Source organism: Montipora foliosa, chromosome 14 (assembly GCF_036669935.1).
Source record: "Montipora foliosa isolate CH-2021 chromosome 14, ASM3666993v2, whole genome shotgun sequence".
Classification (NCBI taxonomy): Eukaryota; Metazoa; Cnidaria; class Anthozoa; order Scleractinia; family Acroporidae; genus Montipora; species Montipora foliosa.
Window position 1 is genome coordinate 10,154,741 of NC_090882.1, and position 22,737 is coordinate 10,177,477.

The following is a 22,737-nucleotide window of genomic DNA, read 5'->3' on the forward strand; positions in this document are numbered from 1 at the left end:
TGCTTAGCTAACTGCCATATATAACAGCTGCCGGGTGATGGTGTAACACAAATGATCTTAACATTCATTTTTTCTTTGTTACAAATAAAAGCACATTCAGAATGAAACCATCTGCAACTGGTGAAATGAATGACAAACGGGTTTCAGAAATGAATACCAGAGACCGCCCTCTATGCGAGTGACTTGAATGACAAGCAATACTCTGCTTGAATCGTGCCAGTCCTGCCGAAATAATGCAAGACAAAACACTCCAGGGGTCAAGTGTTCATACAGAACTTGTGTAACGCGAGAGCTAAGGTTCAGTAGTGCAATTTCTCTCACGGCTCTTAACAACTGAAGTGGAATGGCTCTGGTCTATGACTGAATAACTTTTTTCATTAAGTACGTCATTGAACGTGTTATTTTATAAACTGACACGAGACAAAGGCTATCACTTTCGTCCCTCCAAAATGCTGATAAGAAGTGAACTACATCTAATGACTCTTGTCTGTGTTGTCTTTTCGGCTAATGGATTTTGGATGTCACAGAAGCCAACTCCGCCGGTAAATGAAATCAAGACGCCAGTAGTAATTGGTAACGTAAAATTCTTGTTTTTACTGAGGCTCTATTGTTAAGTACTCTTCCTTATTGCGCATCAAAAATAACGACACCAAATTATTTAGTTTCACAAGAAGGGTCGTCTTAAATTAGAAACAATGAGAAAGGCATACAAGGACTCAATACTGGAATCACTGCTCTCGCGCAAACTGATCTACTGCTGATTTGCCGGGAGGATTTTGCAACCATGCATGACCTGAACACCAGAGAAACGGTATAAAATACTTGTATTTGTCGCGGCAAAGACAAAACTCTAAAAGAACTCAAGAGGCTCTTTACTTAGCCAAAATGGTTATTACGAGAAACCTAAAAAGCCGTTTTTGCTTTATTTGCATTTTATTTTTTGCTTATTTGTAGAAAGGTTACGTAATCTAATCACGTCTCAGACAATTAACCTGTAGATTTTGCTGTCGCTCGTCTGTTGGGACAGCTTTATGTTCCGAAAGGGGAAAAAAAACATTCGTTTCTCTTCAGGAGCTCATCAGGTGACCTCTTGATTCTCTTATTTCATGTATCCCTATTTATGTGCGGTACAAATAAACCATTTTGTTTTGTTTTTTTTTTTAATTTTTTTGCAAATGGCCAAACTGGTTACTTAAAACTCCAAGGTCGAGAATACAGAGAAGCTATAACTGGATAACGCACAAAACCAAAAACAGGCCTCTGCGCGGGCCTTTTTCTTGACCAACAATGGAATTTACACATAAGAAAAGAAAATATTCGAGAGTACAAAGGTTCGGGAATCTCAGCTTACTGAACGTTACGCAATAGTCAGGAACTGTCACATCATGCTCCAATCACGAGACCGGTAGCAGTGTCACGCAACGATCTCCCCTCTCTTTGTCTCCTCACCTACAAAGGAGGCAGAGAAGAGAGACCCTGAGAACAAGGTTGAGACCGTGACCGGTAAGTCAAGCTCCATGACTGGGGCCTGCTCTCAAGTTAGCAGTTTTTTGGAGACTAAGCGGAGCGATAGACTAGCATCGCATCCAGGGAGGAGTAGAAATACTCCTAGTCGCTTCATGCTACAGTAACCGGAGATAAGCGCCGGCCTGATGGGCACTAGGGTCGTAGCAGACTTTACCTTTAAGCGGAGCCTGACGTGTTTTCGACCTGAGTAGTGGCCTCCCGCGATGCAAATAAATTTCGCTCACTTTCTGCTTACTTAGCAGGAAGGGCATGAAACTAATTATAGCGGGATGTCTTGCTTTAAGGATGCGGTCGACCTAATCAACCGTGCCTCCCTTCAACCAGTGTAGCAGGCGTTCGATTGCATACAGGGGGATGGAATCGAGCGAATGATAATTACCACGAACAGCGCGCGCGTCTCGCGCGCGTTCTCTGAATTTGCGTGTCAAACGCCTATCACGCAGACTTGAAGGATATTGTACTTTTTTTTCTTAAGTGTAATTATGACCTAAATTCATTAAAACTTTATTGGTTTTATCAGTGCCCGGTACAGGCGGAAGTCAACTGCAGGCAAAGATCAACAAACCGGAAGTACCACACTGGTATTGCACCAAAAAGACATCGGATTACTTTACTTTATGGCTCAAGAAAACCTCTTTGTTGCCTCTCGCCGTAAACTGCTGGGTTGACAACATGAGGTATAAATTGGTTTGGTACATATAGCTATAGTAAACGAATTGATAACAAGAACTCACCATTGGAAGATTTGAAATATTTCTGTTAAGAAAAATTCTCCATGAATTGTTAGCTCAAAACTTCAAATCAAGAGAAAATGAGGGGACAGAGAGGGAGGCTCAGGGCGTTGGCCGGGATATGTCATGTCCACGAAAGTTATTTTTAGACGAGCGGAAGTCTTTGTTCTAGCGGAATTCTGTCTTCAGAGACGTCCGCATACAGTCTTGCCTCGCTCTCAGGTTCTTAGTGAAAAGAGAAAATGACGACGTACGTGCAAGGCTGATGAATATTTATTTTCTTTCAAACATCGGACCGAGGTTGGCCTGCATGCGGACGTCTCGGAAGACTTACGCTCGTCTAAAAATAACTTTCGTGGACATGACATATCCCAAGGGCTGGACCGGGAGCCTCCCTCTCTGTCCCATCATTTTCTCTTGTTCAAATTTAATCCGAAGAAATAAACCGGAAAAATGACAAACTCGTTAAAAAATACAAAAAACTCTTGCATAAAAACTAAAACTTGTACGCGTCAACAAAATAATTTGAATTGGTTGTTGCTAGAATTCGCCCTTGTCACATGGCGGCCATATTGTCCCGGGAGACCAAAAGGGATATGTTTTACCACGCTAAGCCTCGCAGTGGAAATCATGGGGGCGAGGCTTGGCGTGGTAAAACAAAGCCTTTTTGGTCTCCCGGGACAATATGGCCGCCGTGTGACAAGGGCGAATGGATACTCTAAAATAAGGTGAGACACTCAGTTTTCTGTATATACAGTGGCAAACGATCTCACTAAGGTGAAGAAACTTCGATCTCACTAAAGTTTTACCAAGTTAAAAGAAATCTGTGAACAGATGTGGTCTTGGTTTAAAAATAGACACCTTTCTAAAGGCGATGAGGACTAGGCCAATTTGGGTAAATCTTACTCTTGGGTCACGGACTTATGTGTCAACCAAGGCCTGGTGAGTTTTTAATGACGTCATGTATATATGACTGTCGTTTCTAAAAATAACGTGGGTAAAATTCACGGGCCCGGCCATATCCACTTATCTCCTTCTCTGTCTGGTTATTTTTTCTTGCGGAAGACTACAACTAAGACATTGGTTTTCTTTCAACAAAAATCAGACTTGTGTATAACGAGGAAACAAATACCGTCGAGAACGCGCCAGGCGTTGAAACAAGAGTTCCCGGATTTGGTAACACGGACACAATTGACCATCTGGATACAGATAATCTGGTGGCCTATTTTGCTCCCATGACAGATATTATGGTGTCTTGGGGATACGAGCGAGGTGTGACTGTCAGAGCAGCACCATATGACTTCAGATACGGGCCTGGTAAGCTATAAACCTTTTGTCCCGCAGAATACCTTTGTGAGCAAGCGTTTTCCCGAGATTTCATGCCTTGTGAGCAAAAACAAGCGACTAAATGAGGGTTAGGAGAGACGGATTTAGTAACTTGGGGCCCAGGAAATTATTCGCTTACGTTTGATTTGATTGAGGACTTGGAAATAACTGCAGAATATCCGGCCACTATCGTGTTCTTGAAGCGGCATTCTTTGAAGAAATACACGCCATTGGTGTGCAAATAAGTGTTCGGGTATTCCGAAGTTGAGCCGCTTGTGGTCTGCTTTATAAGCTTGAGAATTAAAGTGCGTTTTCCCAGAGTCGTTGCATGCTTTCGAAAGGTCTTCTTTCGGAACGCAGTTCGGGCACGGTTAGCAAAGCGCCGTGGGAAAACAACCACGGTTAGCAAAGCCCCATGGGAAAAAGAGCTGTGTTTAAAAGCAGGAAACTAATTATCAATTTAATAACTTCTACAGAGTCACAATCAGAGTATTTCACAAAGCTGAAGGACCTCATCGAGGAAACTTACTCAGCAAACAACAACAAGACGATCACGCTGCTCAGTCACAGTTTAGGATGTCCTTACACTCTGGTTTTCCTGAATAAACAGCCTAACAGCTGGAAAGACAAGTACATTTTCCAGTGGATTACCCTGTCAGGTCAGTAATGTTTGGATGTCAGTTGCAAAATAAAATTGACAACAAGTCAACAGACCTCACTTACGAAAGGGACCCGTTTCTCTAAAGTCCCGAAACTTTACGGGCCATTTTCAGGTGTCATAATTCCTTCTGTATCTCAAGAACGGAGAAGAACGGAGAGGATTTGAGAAGTCAATTTTCACAGTCAGTTTGCTTTTTGTTACCTTGAAAACATGTTAAAAGATCGGCTTTCCTGAACAAGCAGTTGGCAGGTTTACAAATGGCTTTTCGGCCCATGATACGTGACACGTTCTCCTCCAATTAGAAAACGTATTTGAGTTGGGAGGTATAACAAATCTCATTGACCACTCCTGATGGGGGCTTTTCAGAGCCAATGAAACAATCAATGAAACGACAGAACAAAACAATAACAACTGTAAGAGAATACCAATGGTCCTTATTGGAGTTGAGCCTGCAGGGCTCATTTTCTTTTGTTTAGAACTACATGCAAAAGAGGCTTAAGGGTCAATTCGATACAAAATGACCCCTTAGCCTCGTTCAAGTGGCAAAACCGCTGATAATTCCGATAAGGGCTATTGGCCGGAGGCAAACAAGTTGGCTATAAGGCGATAAGTTAAACCAGCGACTACCAGGATCAAATTCAACGAGTGGTCGGAACCGGTCTTGAACACGGGATTTCCAAATCTCAAGGCAAGCGCCCTAACCACTGAGCAGTACGCTTAGGTAAATTCTGCCAGTAGAATTTCGAGAAGAATTAGCAATTTTTGAGTTGTACATGCATAACGGTTGTAAGAAAAGTGTAAAACTAAACAAAAAAACAAATAGAAAATACTTTGTGTGTGATTTGATTATTTGACCTCAAGTAATATGAATTATAATTTTGCTACGCATAACGAATATCGAATTAGTTTGAAAGGGTTAGGCCCAGCATCCCTTTCCGATACCGAGCAGAATTCGAGCAAAATAAGGGTGTCCGAGCAGAATTTCGAGCAGAATAAGTTTTTTTTCAGGAGGCCGGCAGGCAGAATAAGCCATTTTACGAGCAGAATTTATCCAAGCCTACTGGGCAGTATGCCTCCCGGAAATACATGTATCTGGCGGAAAAAGCACAGGAAAATGCCGGTGAGGAAGTTGCAGTTGGTTCACGTTTGCTTTGAAAATATTCTTTATTTTTTCGAACTGACACTAAGAAAACACACTAGACGAGCACTCCACACTCCTCCAAAATAATTCTAACATCCCGTGGTAACTCGCCCTTGTTTCTTGGTCTTAAGACTTAATTATTAATTGCAATAATTTCCAAAGAAAAACTTATGGGAAACATCCGCGCTGCGCTGAATGATTTAGTTGTAAGGGCTCAGTAATACGGGCAACATTTTTCGTGCAACTTTTCGCGCAACAATGTTGCGTTGCAAGTTGAGCTGGTTTGTTGTGCGTATTACCGCCTTCTTGCGCAACAAATTTTTATGTTGCAAATAGTAGGCGTGGCTTTTCCTTTTTGCAACACGAAAATTTGTTGCGCAAGAAGGTGGTCATACGCGCAACAAACCATCTCAACTTGCAATCCAACATTGTTGCGCGACAAGTTGCTCGAAAAATGTTGCTCGTATTACTGGGCCTTAAGATCGCAAAGTGCAACAGCATTTGAATTTTAACACTTCCTTCGTTGTGAAAATTGCTAACGTTCCATTGCGTCTTCGCTATTTAGTCAATTTTTCGATATTTATAAAATATGCTAGGAAGTTTAACCTATTTAGACCGCAGAATAGAATGAATGAAAATTGAAAAGATCAACGCAGGTAGCTGAACAACGTAAAGATTCGTTCAAGCCCTGAAATTTTCAGGCTTTCTTCGGTCAACTAATAGATGGTTTTCACGTGACGTCACAGCTGCCATTTTGGTGCACCAGAACAATACACATTCTCTTCGTTGGGAATTGAACTCTATTTTTATGAAAACTATGCGCAAATATTTTGTATTGTCTGGTACACCAAAATGGCTATCAAGTCACGTGAGTGAAAACCATCTATGGCAGTGATGATCTCACCACGAGTCCATTACCCAAGTGCAAGAATCTGGTATCCAGTTTGTCCCCATCAGCGTCACAAAAGTATTTATTTTGAAACCAATTTTTACGGGAAAATAAACAATAGAACAAAAGGCTAACTCAATGGTGTACCCAATTCAAATCTCCCGGGGTTAAGACTTTTGTTTTATAGAGCGCTTTCACTCACGTGACTAAAACATAAAAATAGAGTTCAATTCCCAGAGGATTAGTTTGGAAAACCAACATGGCTGCCGTGACGTCATGTGAAAACGTTCTATAATGTAGCATTCATATTTAAATGAGAATGAAATAACTGGAACAATAGCTCATTAGCCCATTTCCGAGTTGCTGCAGGCCTCAGTTTCAAAGCGAGTCCAAGTGCACAGCCATTCAAGTTGAAATGAGTTGCGTATTCTTATGCAAGTCAAACTCATTTTCCTTTCAATAGTTAAGCACCAAGACTATTTTCGAAACCGAGACAAACAGCAACTCGGAAATGGGCCATTCCCAAACAGTTTGAATTGGGTACATGTACCACGTCGGCTTAGCCGATTTGATCTGTTGTTTATTTTCCCAAAAAACTTGGTTTAAACGTAAACACTTATCTGACGCGCTGGTGATGGGGACTAGGCCAGTTTGGGTAAATCTTACTCTTGGGTGATAAAATCTAGTTACCACTGAGTTAAATTCTCAAAATGATTTGTCCATCAGGAGTATGGGGCGGGACAGCAGAGCAAGTCAGTCTGTTCTCCTCTGGGAATACCCTCGGAGTCCCGCATTTCATATTGAATCCGCTGACTGTTAGAGGTGAGCAGCGCACGGACACAAGTAATATCTTCTTGCTTCCCAGCCCTGAACTGTGGTCACGGGATGAAATCTTGGCCAAAACTCCAGGACGCAATTACACCATAAACGACTTTGACCAGTTCTTCGAAGACATCGGATTCCCTCTTGGAATAAAACTACGACAATTGGTGGGGCGCCCTTTGTATCCACTGACTGCGCATGCTCCGAACGTAACCGTCTATTGCTTGTATGGTACTGGAGTTGATACGGCCGAGAGTTTTACATTTGGAAAGGGCGAGTTCCCAGATACTCAGCCAAAGGTATCCTACGGCAACGGTGACGGTACAGTCAATATACGGAGCTTACAGGCCTGCGGTAAATGGAATCAGCGGCAGCTGCAGCCAGTTACACAGCAAACATATCCCTCTGTGAATCACAATGGCGTACTCAGCAACGAAGACGTGCACAACTATATAAAAAAATTGTTAATTTAAACACTTGTTAACCAAAATTTTGTTGAAATAAAGTTACCGGCTGGTAAAATAGAGCAGTTTCAGTGTTAGAAAGGTTCTTACAAACATAAACAATTTGAAATACCTTTTTAAGTTTTATAGTAATTAACTAAGGAAGACTCTTGTGATTTTGGGACTAAAAGGGGGCTGTGTCATGGTACTGTAATTAATTTTTGTGTAGTTTTTCCAGTTACTCGCCCCTACTCGCTACGCAACTTCACATTAACCCACAAATTATTTTTAAACAACGCAATTCAATTTCGTTATTTGCTGCGACAAAGAGTTCAGCTTTTTTCCCTATGGTGGTTTACTTATTCAATCTCGTCCAAAAGGCTTTCTCGGCTGACAGAGTTGATATTACTAAATTCTCTTGTTTCAAAGAACCACACAATTTGGATATGAGATGGTAAATAGCCAACCTCGTTGCCTATAATCAGTCTCATCCAACAAGCGAGAATTGAAAACTTGTTTTGTTAGATTTTCACTTAATTCTGAACGCTTCGACACTTAGCACAATCAGCTTCCAAATTAGGCCATACGGTATATGAGCTGACAACCTAGATTGAGAGCAGGGGCGGATCTAGGACAATGGTGCAGGGGGTGTTACACGCCCAAACGAGAAGACGAGCACTCCTCCCCTTTTTATATGGGAGTATTCCCCCCCCCCCCCCCCCAACCCCCGGGCGATGAACATGCTTACTTTTCGGTCATGAGATAAAATATGTGTATGAACACATCTCTCATGTACTTAATGTACTTGAAAGGCCCAAATTGCCAACATTCATAGCGATAGACATTTTTTCAAAGAAATAGGAATGTTTTTCAGAAATTCAAAGCGCTGTATATTCGGAACGGAAGACGTCGTGGAACTGGACCTACAATTGTAGCTTTATATCCATCTATTAGTTGACCTAGATTTATTTCCAGGTCATCTTCAAAAGTACCTCCTATGGATAAAACTTCAGAAGACCTTGCGAATTTCATGAAGTCACTGTGAAAACCTCCTATAGTTTGACAATTAAGTTGCTACTTGAAACTCCAAAAGCTTTGTTTATCACCCAAATGGGTTCAACATTCCTACAAGGTGGACGAGGCTCATGTTTTCCCTCAACAGATTCGTTAAACGCCGTAACACGGTTAGAAACAAAACATGAAAGCTGCGAGAAGTAACTGTTGTCCTCCACTGATCATCATCTAGCTGCGAACCACGAGGCACCCGAGCATTTCGTTCGTGCTAGCTAACTATCGGCAAATCATCGTACTGCTTGCAGAGTCCGAACTTTGGCTCTTTTTGTATGCGGATTGGCTCCGAAGAATGTTCTATTGACATTACACTCTCACTTTCGGAAAAACATCGGAAAAACAAGGAAAAACTAATACGATGGCGATGGCAGATCTACGATGGCAAGATACAATGGCAATAAGTGACTACGCGCATGCACAGTAGTCACATAAAAAACTGCAGGTAGGGCTCAGGTAGGACCAAGATGGCATAGTATAGGCCATTCCGGAATTGCGTAGGGAACTGGGGCGAGTTTCAAATATGAACCAATCGAAAATTGACACCATCACATGATGTTTGATATTTTTAACCCATTGACTCCTGGGGCTTCCCCATTGACGAGTAAAATCGTCTGGCGTTAGATTAAAATACAAAGTATGGCCGGCTTAGGCTTCAAAATCCATACAAACGTCTCTGATTTTGGATTGGAAATAGTTGAGGTGCCACTTAGTTTGCCTATTTTTATGAATAGTACAGAAATCGTAAAAAAATCAAGTTGAGAGTTTACATGGGTTGCGGGGACGCAGCCTAAAAACCTTGTTGAATTCCTGAAACTTTCAGGCTTCTCTATGAAATTGCAAAAATTGCGTTCATATTAACTGCGAGGATCACAGCTTCACTTTATTTCATATCCGCAGTTCAATATATGATCCATTTCATATATGATTTCATTGAAAGCTAATAATGCTAATTGGCACTAAAATAAAATAATATTCTATTGGTGATCATTTTTGCATTCCGTCTATGAACGCAGTAATACCAAGGCTTGAAGAAAGATATTAGTTGTTGTGTATTCAATAAACTGGGAAACTTGATCAAGACGGCGGGACCCTTTTATTCACCTCAAACTTAAGGACGGTGCCTACTATTGTTATTGCGCATACGTTCTGCGCATCTTGAGATACTCGGATTTCATATCGGTGATGCTTACTTACAGGGATATTTTTGCGCGGTTTAAAACTATCCGGAGAAAGTAGATCTTAGTAAGTAATCTTGGTATCCAAAAAGAAAATTGGGGGTAACCATGCATTTTTGAGAGATAATTAAGTTTTAATTTGAGAAATAACGCCATACATTGCTTTGTATTTTAAAGCTTGTTACAAATATTATTCATGAATTATCTTTGAAAAATGCGTGGTTACCCTCAATTTTCTTTTTGGATTTTAATAACACTTGTTAAGATCTACAGTTCCTGCATAATCACACACCGGGGCAAAAATATTGTTAATTAGTAGGCACCGTCCTTAAAAGCACGTATACAATAATGTATAGACATAATGCACACGATACCCAAATAAAACGTAACATTAGTCATTGCTGTATTTGGTAGCTGATATCCAAGACTGACCAGAGCTCAAACTTTGGAACAGTGTGCCTAAAACAACTCTCCAGCTAAGAAATACAGTTCAGTCATTTCTCATGGGGTAAATGCCGGGAAGGGGGAGGGGGGGGGGGGGGGGAATTACTTCCAGAAAAATTGGTTGGGGGTGTGTGGCAGGCTTCCTGAAACCCTCATCCTATTTCAGACCAAAATCTGTGATTTTCCCTACCTATTTCAGACCTGATAAAAAATTTGATACCCTAATATTATTTCAGACCTGATCCTTAAATCAATACCCCATTTCAAACCTGTCTTATAATCAGTTCCCTTGGTCAGACCAATCTTAAAGGCAATGTTTATACGCCTTTATTACGTAGGATACACGGTTGGCGTAGACATTTGGAAATGGTTTTATCACTTAATGATGAAGATGTAGCTTCGTCTAAAAGACATACCCAGTTCAAGACTAGAGTGGACAAACCATACCCTAGGCCTATTTCAGACCGAAATGGTCAAAACTGATACCCTATTTCGGACCAAAACCGCTAAAAAACCATACCCTTTGGCACTGCACATACCTATATAGCCCATAGAAGGGATTATCCCCTCCCCCCAGGGGTAAATGCAATAAGTTACATAATGAAACCATGATTGAATTCTAAGTACTTAATTAACAAGTCATAATTTTTTTCACCCTTATTATGTAAGAGACTTTGTGGTCACTATTGTAAATATACTCCTTCCTGTAACTCAGGACAAAAATGTCCTAATAGGTGGGGGTCTTTTAATTTACTCTAAATTTTTCTTCATACATCATCATTCCACACAAACAAACACCTAATTAGGCCTTATCTCAAAAATCTAACCTTTGTTGTTTCATATTCAATATATGGTGGGGTCATACATGGTGTTTTGCTGTTTCTGGGTTTAGTGATGTCCAGCAGGAAATGAAGCAAAATGGGAAAGCATTTTGTTTTTCTCCCTTTTAGCCTGCATGCAGGTGGTTGGATGGTCGATAAAAACCGGAATTCGTAATGAGGTCACCATCTTGGATTCGCGCGGCTAGGTCTGGGCCACACAAGTGATTTCACTTGAGAAGTGAATACCAAGTACTATTCATCTCTGATCAAAGGGAGATAGCCTGCATGCAGGCGGTCTCCCTTTGATCAGAGATGAATAGTACTTGGTATTCACTTCTCAAGTGAAATCACTTGTGTGGTAAACACCAAAAAAAAAAACAACTTAAAACAGTTATCATTATTTTTGTACGAATCATCATGAATCTAATAACAAAGTACATAAAGGCGCAGTAGTTACGCTATTTTAGCCAAACTTCAAAAACTAAAAGACGTCCTTGCGTCAATGAAAACCAAAACATAATGATGTAGTTTTGTTGCCAATGATCATTGAAGTGCTATTCTTTGTTGTTTGCAGCCAAGGATGGAGAGGAAATGAATTGAAACTTGAAAAAGCAAGTTTGGAGACAGAGTCTTCAGAAAGACACCAAAAATTATAAATACGAATAGCTCTTTGTGTCCTAAATACATTTCATATCTTGTCTGTTCGTTGACAGGAATGTTGTACATGTGAACTAAAGTACTAATTTACATTTTTACCCATTTTGACATAAAAACAGCAAATTTAGCATAACAGTGCCCCTTTAAACTGGCAGATCTGATGCATTGACTATTTGAAGCCATATTTATCTCAGATGAAATATAATTCCTAACATCTGATACTTACATGTACAGTCAATAGGTATCCCTATTACACAGAGGATATTACATGGCCTTGCGAGGATACGAATTTTATCTTCGAGTGCTGAAAGCATCTCTCACGAGTGAGCGAAGCGAACGAGAGCGAAGGGAACGAGTGAGAGATACTTTCAGCACGAGAAGATAAAATTAGTATCCCCAAGCGGCCATGTAATGTTCTGTTTATTATATAGATATTGATGAAATGTCTAGATTTAAAACAACTTGTTTTATTCATTTTCGAAATGATGAAAAATTGTTCAACAACCACTAAAACACGCATGTTGTGTAACAGGAAACAAGATATGAAAGTTATGAAAAACAAATCATGATAATGTAAAATTTGCAATAAAAATGTTAATGTAGTTGAGAAGAATTATATTAAAGTACAAATTTAAAGTATCGTACAACGGAAAGGAGGCTCGCGTTTTATTGGTTAATCGTGTTCGTTACCATGACGACAGCTATATCCTCACATGTGAAAGATAAAAATGATACATTCACTGCGTGTGGTGAAGATGTGATTTTTTAGTAAAAAGAGAAATCCTGGTCTTTCTTCAGTATCTATATGATAAAATTGTATATCCAGGGTACCAGGGAAACTTTCTCATGATCAGAGGAAGCACTGTGTTAGTGACAAAGTCAAACACCAATTTATGTACTGACTTGCTTCCTAAGACCTTAGAGAAAAACCCTCTGGCACCCTGTTAGGGTTACTAACTTGAATATATTGTGAGTTTGTCACTTGTCACATACTGCATGGTTCTCATGTCCTGAATAATTTACATGTATGTATTGTTTGTTAAATACAGTTTAGCGTAAGACTGTGTTCGTCACTGGATATCATACTGTGGGTAAATCAAAGGTTGACCGACTTCAACATTGATCATGAAAGCCATTTTGCAAAATGGGTGACTGAATCAGTTAACTTAAAGGAATAAAATAAGTGATTTTTTGGCAAAACATAGAAAACACACCCAAGTATATGTCAACGAATACCGCTTTTAGAATGATCATGTTGCAATCTCTCCAAATCTTCCATTGTCTCAGGCATAGGGCGTCCTTTAGTTTCTGGCAACTTCAAGCCGGCTAATCCCGCCACTAACGAAATACAAGCAAAAATAAACATTGGCAAGGATCTGCTTTGCTCTCCCATCAACACCACAAATGGGCATAAAATTCCACCAAAACGTGATGCAACTGTGGCTACTCCCATACCGACATTGCGGATCACTGTTGGGAACAGTTCTGCAGCATAAACATAAACAACACCAAATGATGCCGAAATGCAAAACTTCCCAAACATAGCAGCAACTGACAGCCACATGAGGTTGTGGCTTTCTTGCTGTTGCAGCTTCATGCACATATAGCAAGATCCAGCAGCACCCATCATAAAGTAAAACAATGACTTTCGACGACCTGACCAATTTAGAAGAAAGACTGTTAAAACATAAGAGGGGATCTCTACCAGACCTGCAAGGATAAAATTAACGTACATGTTTCCCCCCAGATTTTTGACATTGAGGGAGAGCCCATAGTAAACATGGCTATTTGCAAACCAACTAATTATCATGATGAGTGTTATTAAAGTAGTATTTCTGTTCGTAAACAAGTCTAGGATTCCATAGCTTCTGCTTGACGCCCCAGTCTTTGAAGACATTTTTGTCCGTCTTAATGACACTTGTTTAGTTGCAGATAAGCCATTTTGTGAAGCCATCCTTTGTAGAATAGCTTCTGCTTCCTCATATCTCCCTTGGGACGCCAGCCATCTAGGCGATTCTGTGACTTGATTGAGTATAAAAAAGCCAAAAATTGTAGGCACTGATGTGGCAATGGTCAGGTTTCGCCAGTCTGGTATGAGATATGCCAGCAAACCAAGGGAAGCAACACCAAGAGCAAAAAATATCTGCAACATTGTTCCTGCAAAACCTGCAGTGTAACAACATTAATTATGGTTAGAATATGGCTGCACATGGTATTGACCTCCGGCCAACACTGGTACCACAGCCCCTCCCCCTTACACTTAAGGGTGCTCCCGCTAATTATTTGTGCGCAACTTCTACCGTGCAGGAAACGTGACCATAATATGTTACGCATTACTTCAAGCATTAGTTTAGGTAACATGGCATCAACATTCTAGGCCGGCAAAAGAATGGCACACTTATTTCCAGTTGATGATGAAACATTGAAGAGATGTGAGCGGGAGGGTGGAAAAGGTCTGGAAAAAGTAGCTCATTGAGTAGGGGCTCAAAGTTTGGAAAATGCGTGAAAGGTTTGCAACAGGTAGCGCTTATGAAAACATTTGTTGAGGATTAACTCTACCGTTTATGACACCCCCAAGGGCATGCAGCTATCTAAAAAATCCACTGCTATAGGTCTATGCACAGAGACGTTCACTCTAACATCATTATTAATAATTTTTTATGATTTTCGATGGATGAGCAGATCAGGATACAGTGTTCATCTCAGGACTCATCTATTGAAATTAAGGCATTTTTCCCTTGTTTTTTCTCTGAAACAGAGTTGGTGACCCCTCAATTTTTTCATTTTTGGAATATGTAAATGTAAAAAAAAATGTAAATGCTTTCTTTATAGTGGAAGTACACTTTAATAGCTATTAAGCTAGTTTACAGGCACTCCACTAGTACTGTTAACAAGGTGAAAGTAACAATTATTCAAACTTTAACAGAAACATTATTAAGAACCCCAACTGGCAGGAGGCAGCCAGTTGGCTATTTACAAAGCATGGTGGAGTTGAATCAGGGACAACCGGAAACAAATCCAAGCCAGAGGCTAGAACGGGATTTGAACCCAGAGCAGCCGCATGCAAACCCAACACCCTAACCACTGGACCACACTGCCTGTAACTTATGAACTAACTTCAAGTCAGAAATTCAAGCGAAATTCAAGCGAAAAAAATTCAGTGTGGGAAGATTTTTGCGTGAACATCCTTGAAAGAGTCAGGAGAATAGCATTAGAGCAGCTTTAAAGGGGCTATGTCATGCAATTTTAGGCATTTTCAGCACTGATCCATTGGTCATAGAATTAACTAAAATACCGTACAATCCCGGTTATAAGCCCTGGGCTTATACAATTTCGTAAGGGTTTTTGGGTGGGCCTATAATCGGGGGGGCTTATAGCCCGGGGGGCTTATAATAGGGAGGAAAAAAACGTCTAAAATCCGTTCTATTAAAATGAAAATTTTAATCATGTCTACTTTCAATTGCAACAATAACAGATTGTCATTGTGTGATTGTCAATGTGCTACGGGGCTGCACAGAGGTACCCCAAAACTACGTAAGGCAGAACGATCTCTTTATGGGATTTGAACAACCTCAACAAATAAACTGGCAACCGAAAGTGGAACAGAGATCAAGTTTAGTTGTGACTTTGATGGAATACGATTCATTGAAATTTCTGTTAAAGAACCGTTGCTGTAATTGATTTATAATAATAAATATGTCGCTAATGTACGGCCTAATTATTGTTAACTGTATACGGTACCCGGTATAACAGGGGTATAACCGGGAGGAAATTTCTGTTAGCAGAGAGGTGGGCTTATAATTGGGGGGGCTTATAACCGGGATTCTACGGTATCAAAATAACTGTTCAAAACTATAGAAGAACTCTAACAAAACACAGGGAAGCCAAGAAGGGACATGGAAGGACAAAACTGGAGAGGATTGAAATGGATTGAATTTGGGTAAATTTGAAAAACGTTAGCCCATCTTTTTTCAAATTTATATCAGTTATGCGCAAGAAATGCGACTGTCAAAGCATCACGTCAGCGACAACACTGCTCTACACAATTGTTTTTAGTTTTTTCAGTTAGTTTCACAACAAAAAAGCAAAGAAGTGAAAAGTTATCAAAAGTTATCAATGAACGAATCAAGTTAGCTAATTCATCTTGTTTCTTTTGCTTTGTCTTGTTGTTTTTGAGCTTGTTTTAACTGTTTTGGGACGTTGTTGTTTAAGAGGCTGTTGTACTCTTCCTGAGATGAAGTAAAGGCTGGACAAAGCAATTCATGGAGAAATGTACTCAAAAGCCTTTTTGTCACAGAAAAAGCAAGTTCGCTGTGCAGCTTTTCCTTCCAACGAAAAGAGCATATTCTGTTTTCCTCCCTGTCTGATGAACTTGCTGAAAACATTATCCTTTTGGCTCGAATGAGAAAGATTTCCAGCACATTTCGAGACCAGACAGTTGTCTGCCAAAGCTTGTGCGCATGGACTGTGGGGAAAGTGCTATATTTTCAAGGACCGGATCCGACTGTGTGCCAGAGGGATATCGCATGCGGGAAAGATCCCTAATATCAGTCCTGTAGTTGAAGAGCTGAGCAGAAGCATTGGCGAAAAACTGTCTTGTCTAGAAATTTGAAGGAAATCTTTCTCGTTTGAGCCGAAAGGATAATGCTTTCGGCAAGTTGATCAGACAGGGAGGAACACAGGTCTGTGTTAACATTGTTGCTGACACAACGCTTTGACAGTGGGGAGCTTTAGGGAGCTTAAGCACATGCGTTTTTGAGATGCGAACAGCAACCGGAAGAGAACATTTCCTGTGTCAGGACAGTAGTGTCCCCCAGATTTTTAACCTAATGATCTCTAATGGAGGAAAGATCCTTATCACTATAAATGTGGTAGTGAACAGACAAGTTAAAATAGAAAACAGTTTACTTCCGGTTGCCGTTCGCGTCTCAAAAACGTGCGTGCTTAAACTCCCTAGTCACGTCTCGCGCGTAACGCGAGCTTGGGCCGATCTGCTTTTTCCGATGCCAAACCAGCCGCAGATAGACACTTTGGATGGAGAGCAATCTGAACTCCCGCTAAACTTTAGAACACCCGGCCACTTACTTGCACATGAATAGATACGACTCGTTCTTCAAACCAAGCTGCTTTCAAAATACAATAGTGACCGGGTGTTCTGAAGTCATTGGAACAAACCGGAACTAACCTCTATAAGACGGACCAATCGATTCGGTGCACAGTACAAAATTAATTAGCCCTGCTCCGCCGGCAAACATCCCAACAACAAATCGAAGGGCTACAAACACTCCATACGATGGCGAAAGACCGGAAAGAAATGCCAGACCGCCAGACAGGAAATAGCTTATGACCCAAATCTTTCTCCGTCCATGTTTATCAGCCAATGAACCCATTAATGGTGCTCCGATCAACGTGCCCGCCATAAAGATCGACTGCGCTAGTTCATTCTTGTATGCTTCACCACAAACGAGGTTCCATTCGGTTGCAATCGAAGTGAAGTTCGTTGTGAAAGAAGCCCGATCGCATATACCACCGCGAGGAGTGCAACAATTGTCCTTGCATGGAATCGAATTCGCTTTGCTGTCCTCCGGGCAGGTCCACTTTGGCGTCGCTGCCACAAAGACGAGCAGTAGCATTTGGTAGTAACATGGTACTGCTGCCAGAGAGATTAAGACAAATATCTTTCTTTGGTACCAGCCAAATTCCCCAATCTGTCCAAGAGCGCCGTCGAAGTCCATGCTTATACCTGATGAGTTGTCACTATTGTTATCAATCAACTGGAAATGAACAAACACCGAGGAAACGTGGGGCGAGTTGCCCAAGCTGCCCACTTGTCTGTCTGGGGACAACTTTCTCCCCGCGAGGGTAGGGTGTACCTAGGAGAGTGTCAGATTGTCACAAAGTGCCTTTTTTCATGTTTCTTCAGTCTGGAAAAGGTTACTGCACGCTCGAATACCAAAGATACCCGAGGTTCAAGTGTCTAGAGTCTCCATGTTGTTCTCTTTGTATTGTTTCGATCGTGTTGACGCTTTTCCAAACCGTGGAGCGTGTGAAAAAATAGCTTTGAGCGTTTATAATTCTATGGAGGGGGTAGGAAGGGGTGAGTTGGAGCTTGATGAAAACGAGGCAATTGTATCACATGAGAGTGTTTAGGTCGGCCATTTTGGAGTCATTGCGCCAAAATGATTAGAATTTGTGGTCCAAAACTTGCAAACTGCTGCTTTATTTTAAGTATATGGGGCATCATAATGCTGGTAAGAATGCTTTCAAATTTTTCTCCCAAAGGTTAAAGAACGATTTATTCCAAAAATCCACGGTGCATTTAAATGCTCATCTTTCTCTCTACAGATTTTATTGGGGATATTTTTCAGTGTACGTAGCGTAGCACTCATAGAAGATATTCCCAGTGGAATGGATGAACCGAGTGGATACAAGTCGTCTGCAAAGTTTGTATTCCAAACAATTGAAATTCAAAAGCAAAAGTAGTTGAAATCCACCTATTACAAGTAATTCTAGCCCCTGTGGGGAAGTGGTCAGAGCAACTACAGAATACAGGGCCACACAGGGCCAACACATGTAAATTAGCTAGAAGCTTTTGTAGAACGAGACACACAACAATGGGAGCTTTTGTTATTCAATGATATGGAAATAGGTGGCCTTGTATTCTGTACAGTACATGTAGTTAAGCCTGATTTATTGAAAGTTATTTCATTTTGGCGTTACTACTCTATGTCCTGTGTACGCGTACGAGCTGCAGGATCTAATGCCGAATAGGCTATTTACATGTAACAGAAGAGTGCTTAGATACACGGCCTTTGAAATGTTTTGATACAAAGCTGACAGCTCTTCTTAATAAATGCAAATGCAGACCAATTAGGGTAAGGAAGGCCCAATTTTACGCGATGTGGTCCATACCAACTCAAGCCATGCTTCCATACTTACAGTACCAAGCAACAGGAAAGCTGACATTAATTTTGTATTCTCAGCCAATCAGATGCATGGGTTGCATGTACGTGTATGTGGTCTTCTTAAAGATTGCTGTCATTGGTTCAAGGAGCCTACTTTGGTTTTGGTTTCATACTGTAGCACTCAAACTGCTTTGAAGTTTGAAAAGCAAGGGAAACTGTGGTATAGCTTGTTGGTAACACTTTTGAAACATGCTATTAAATCCATGTAACAAAATTTTTTCACCTCTATCTCTTCAGGAATTGTTTCATAGCAGCAGGAATTTATGTTCTAACCTTAATTTTCTCGGCGCATCAAAAATGGGTGAACAATCGAATGGGCGACACACAGAAACTGTAAGTTGCATCTGTTACTAAAAATTAGACCAAAGGAAGGGTTTTACAATGTATGTCTCCCATGATGCTTCATTGAAATAATAATAATCACACACACTAGGAAAGTGATGGGGTACATGAAGTCACATCTCCTACAAATAGGTGTTACGTGTATTCAGTGATTTTCTTTTTGGCTTGTAGCGTTAATTTACACTTAATAATCAAGTGTACTTCCTGCTGTGGTTGTTTTGTTTTTACGAGACATCTGGTTTGTCTCTTCTACTGGGCAAACCTGCCCAGAGGGAAGGAGCACGAACAGGACTCGAGGTCCTATGCTCCACCCTACCCTATCCAGACCAGAAAGACCAGACCACAACACCGGGAACTACATGGTTATTGGGTAATTTTCTTGTTGGCTTCTGATTTTCAGTCACAGTTAAGTTCATCAGGAAGAGTGAATTCTAAAATAAGGTCTTTTACCTTCTAATGTTTACCTGTCTGATCCAGCATTGATTTGTGACTTCTTGCAAGTAATGCAAGAAACCCATGTGACTCCTGTAAAACTGACAAGGACAGTCATATTTGAGATGAAAAAGGCAACTAGTAGTCTTCATTCTGACAATTCTTACATGAAGGAAAAGTGGCCTTAAAACAAATTTGACCTTCAGGTGGGGAAATCTTAATACAGTGTACTGTAATGTGCCCTCTACATTTACACAATAATATTAAACCACAAAAATGATTTCCTTTGAAGGGGTTCACATCAAGTGGTCCATTCTTTTACGGCATTCATCTTGAAACACTGTCACATGATCAAAATGATCAAACTATTTTGATAATAATAGCTCAAATGCAATGCATCTTGGGATACATACAAAATCCTCCTTGAGTAAACCTAATCATTAAATCTTTTTAACTACTCCAGTGTACCTACACTGTACATGTAGCTAAAAGTTGTTGTCATTACTGGCAACATACCAGTATATGTTGGAGTGGTAAGAATGCTCTCCACCCCCTCCCCCAACAATATTACATTACATATTATGTACAAATACCGTAATTACATTCTTTGAATTATTTTAAAAAAAAATTGTGAAACTGGTTTTGTAGACTTGATTAGTTTGGAAAGGTATAGAGTACTATAAAGATAATAATACTGTATTGTTGATATTGTGTTTACTTATTAAACATTAAGTACTTCGGTTTGGGAAATTCTGTTTTTTTTTTTTATTGTAGAGAAGTTTAATGACACTTTTACAATAATTATTGTCGTGATCATGTAATTGATGTGTGGGGTTGATGTTAATTTTTGTAACATAGTTTTCTTTGTACCTCTGTAGGATGCATACTTGAGCAAGACTTTCCCAAAGCTCAATGATCATAGGGAATTCTTGTTAAAAATCAGTTGACTTTATAGTAGAATAAATACATTCAGGACACAAGATGGAAGTTACTTAAATTATTTATTAAATCAATTTTGACTCGCAATATAATACATGTAGATGTTTTATGTCAACCTGACAATTATTGTGAAATTTGTCTTAAAATCTTCACTTTACTTTGAAACCAAGTTAATAACGGGCTTTGAGTTACACTGTAATTTGAAATTTTGCACCTCAATTTCCAGACATTCATTTTTACCCTAAAAGAAGCTCTTACAGTTATTTTTGTAAAATTCATTTTTAGTTTTTATAATTTTCAAAGTTGAATTATTATGGAAGGTAAAACATTAATTTTTACCAGAATATTGGATTTTTCTGAAATGGCTGCCAATGAATTATTAGTTTATTATTGTTGTATCGAGGATGTAAAGAATATAGCGTATTAAAATTTGAAAAATGCTGTGTGAACTTTTCATGTCTATCCATTTTGCCTGTCATAATATTGTAACCCTTCTGAAAATCATTTTTGTTCAAAGAGAGGACTTTCTTTATTGCACTCTTCACTATTTTTGCGGTATCTAGAAGTTAATGAACAGAGAAAAAACATCACTTTTTCAATAAAGTTACCAAATTCTATAATGCGTCGTGAAAAGTATCTTTTCATTGTCTAATTTCAAAACAATAATCGTCACTGTGATGATGGGTTCCAGTCGTCAGCTGCAGTTAGCAGTTTCACCTCTTGACTTTATATACTTCATAAATAATTCAAACAATGTGATCCTTTTTTTTTAACCAATCATAAGATCATTTTGATGCCCTTTTTCTGTTCACTGATTGACTAAGAATGGTTAGAAGGTTTAATTATTCATGTAAGTAACAAGTGCTCCTTAATTGTTGGGAAAAAAAATTCATATGAAGTAAAATATGAGAAAAGGCAAAGACTGGTAGCTGGCTCTTTCATTTATGTTGCTGATTTGTACAGTCTTGTTAACATTTTAAAACTTTAACTACTACTAATGTTCCAAGGTTTTTTAGTATTGGGTTTTTTAGAAGTGCTTGTACTAAATGTATCACTAACAATGAAATATTAATATCATTTTGTTATTGCAAACAAGGCTTAAACTCTTGGAAAAAGTTTTGACATAGTGTAATTCATAGGAGAGAAAATAATAATTTTTTGTTTCCTCATAGTTTTTATTGTTTTTCACTTTAAAAAATGATTTAAAACTTTTTATCATTAATTTGTTTACCAAAATTAATTGAAAACAGGTGGCCCAGCAGAAATATATTTTTTTAAAACTATTAGTTTTTTTTCCTTCACTTGGCTTTTTTCTGTTTGTCTAATATACATGTAAACTTGAAAAACTTTGCAAGAAAAGCCAGGAAAATAATGATTGTGGTAATGGTGATCTGGAACAAGATTATCTTTAATTTTATTATTATCGTATATAGCGCACAGGTGGCTCAGTTGGTTGAACACTGGGCTGCCATGTGGGAGGCCGTGAGTTCGACTCTGACCGTTCCAACATTCAGGGTCTTAAAATAACTGAGGAGAAAACGGTTAAACTTTCAGGGCTTCTCGGATAAGGACTTTAAACTGTAGGCCCGTCTCACAAATATCTTCCATGTTTAAAGAACCCACACACTATTCGAGAACAGTAAGGGATGAAGTTCCCGGTCTTGTGGCTGTCCTCTGTGAGTGTGTTCTTTCCAGCAGAAGTGGCCGGCTTGGCAGTGATGTCTCTTAAAAAGGCTTGTGGTGTATAAGGCCACCTAAGCAAAAACAGCCATAGGTCAAAAAGGACCTTGCTGAGTGCTGGGACATGTAGGTGAACATGGCGTATTGTGTGACTATTAAACAATTTATTAAGAACGGGATGGACTGTGACTTAACTAAATATGATAAAATACATGTATGCACTGTATTGTAACAAAGTAAAACTATTTTATTGTACTTAAAAAATTATTTTTAGTAATACATTACAGCTTTGATTTAATTTGTTTAAGTCCTTTTCTGACAATATTTTTTGATACCACTGACAATATTTATTGATGCCAGACAAAGGAAATGTCAAATCAAATTTCATAGGTTATAATTACGTATGTAACACGAGGAAGGTGCATTGTTGAAAACTCTTGACACGTTTTGTTCAGGCATTGCTATTGCTTATTAAAGTCAGGTATACTGTTTTAATATTAAGTTGTTTTGATGTTATTTTCAGGGTTGTGACGTAAAGAATGTGTAGGAGCCAAGTTACTGCAAAAGAGTTTCGCTAACATTGTTAGCTTTAAAATTTACTGATATAAATTCAACTTAATGTACGTGTATCATGTTGTTTAAAGGAGATGTTTGTCTTTATTAGTTCATCC

General features: G+C 39.5%; 3 protein-coding genes across 5 annotated transcripts in view; 2 read left to right on the top strand and 1 right to left on the bottom strand.

Moving 5' to 3' along the window:
- The first annotated feature begins 407 nt into the window (after positions 1-407).
- Positions 408-7,623, top strand: LOC137984674 (lysosomal phospholipase A and acyltransferase-like). Its single transcript, XM_068831912.1, has 5 exons — positions 408-573; positions 2,048-2,204; positions 3,364-3,575; positions 4,061-4,243; positions 7,002-7,623. The coding sequence occupies exons 1-5, from the start codon at positions 450-452 to the stop codon at positions 7,568-7,570; spliced, it is 1,245 nt and encodes a 414-aa protein (XP_068688013.1). The 5' UTR covers positions 408-449; the 3' UTR covers positions 7,571-7,623.
- A 4,059-nt stretch (positions 7,624-11,682) lies between these two features.
- Positions 11,683-17,487, bottom strand: LOC137984673 (solute carrier family 22 member 15-like). Its single transcript, XM_068831911.1, has 2 exons — positions 16,894-17,487; positions 11,683-13,874 (listed from the first exon to the last, which is right to left on the bottom strand). The coding sequence occupies exons 1-2, from the start codon at positions 17,441-17,443 to the stop codon at positions 12,934-12,936; spliced, it is 1,491 nt and encodes a 496-aa protein (XP_068688012.1). The 5' UTR covers positions 17,444-17,487; the 3' UTR covers positions 11,683-12,933.
- A 364-nt stretch (positions 17,488-17,851) lies between these two features.
- The window catches only part of LOC137985182 (ribonuclease kappa-B-like), a 6,326-nt gene continuing 1,440 nt past the window's right edge, over positions 17,852-22,737 (top strand). Inside the window, exons 1-4 of one of the 3 annotated variants that reach the window (XM_068832705.1) lie at positions 17,852-17,959; positions 18,054-18,151; positions 18,911-19,006; positions 22,590-22,737. The exon at positions 22,590-22,737 is cut by the window's right edge and continues 1,440 nt beyond it. In XM_068832705.1, the coding sequence (XP_068688806.1) occupies positions 17,888-17,959; positions 18,054-18,151; positions 18,911-19,006; positions 22,590-22,602 (279 nt within the window). In that variant the 5' untranslated portion in view covers positions 17,852-17,887 and the 3' untranslated portion in view covers positions 22,603-22,737. Of the gene's footprint in view, positions 17,960-18,053; positions 18,152-18,910; positions 19,007-20,325; positions 20,828-22,589 lie in introns of those variants that run through there. The other 2 variants (XM_068832706.1, XM_068832704.1) reach the window with 2 other exon arrangements.

What these genes read in the sequence shown, in the direction of transcription:
- LOC137984674 (XM_068831912.1), top strand. Translation starts at nt 450, where the DNA reads ATGCTGATAAGAAGTGAACTACATCTAATGACTCTTGTCTGTGTTGTC. An exon ending in CAAGACGCCAGTAGTAATTG is followed by an intron (nt 574 to 2,047) that starts GTAACGTAAAAT and finishes TGGTTTTATCAG; the next exon opens with TGCCCGGTACAGGCGGAAGT. An exon ending in TGCTGGGTTGACAACATGAG is followed by an intron (nt 2,205 to 3,363) that starts GTATAAATTGGT and finishes AACAAAAATCAG; the next exon opens with ACTTGTGTATAACGAGGAAA.
- LOC137984673 (XM_068831911.1), bottom strand. Translation starts at nt 17,443, where the DNA reads ATGGACTTCGACGGCGCTCTTGGACAGATTGGGGAATTTGGCTGGTAC. An exon ending in GATTGGTCCGTCTTATAGAG is followed by an intron (nt 13,875 to 16,893) that starts GTTAGTTCCGGT and finishes GTTACACTGCAG; the next exon opens with GTTTTGCAGGAACAATGTTG.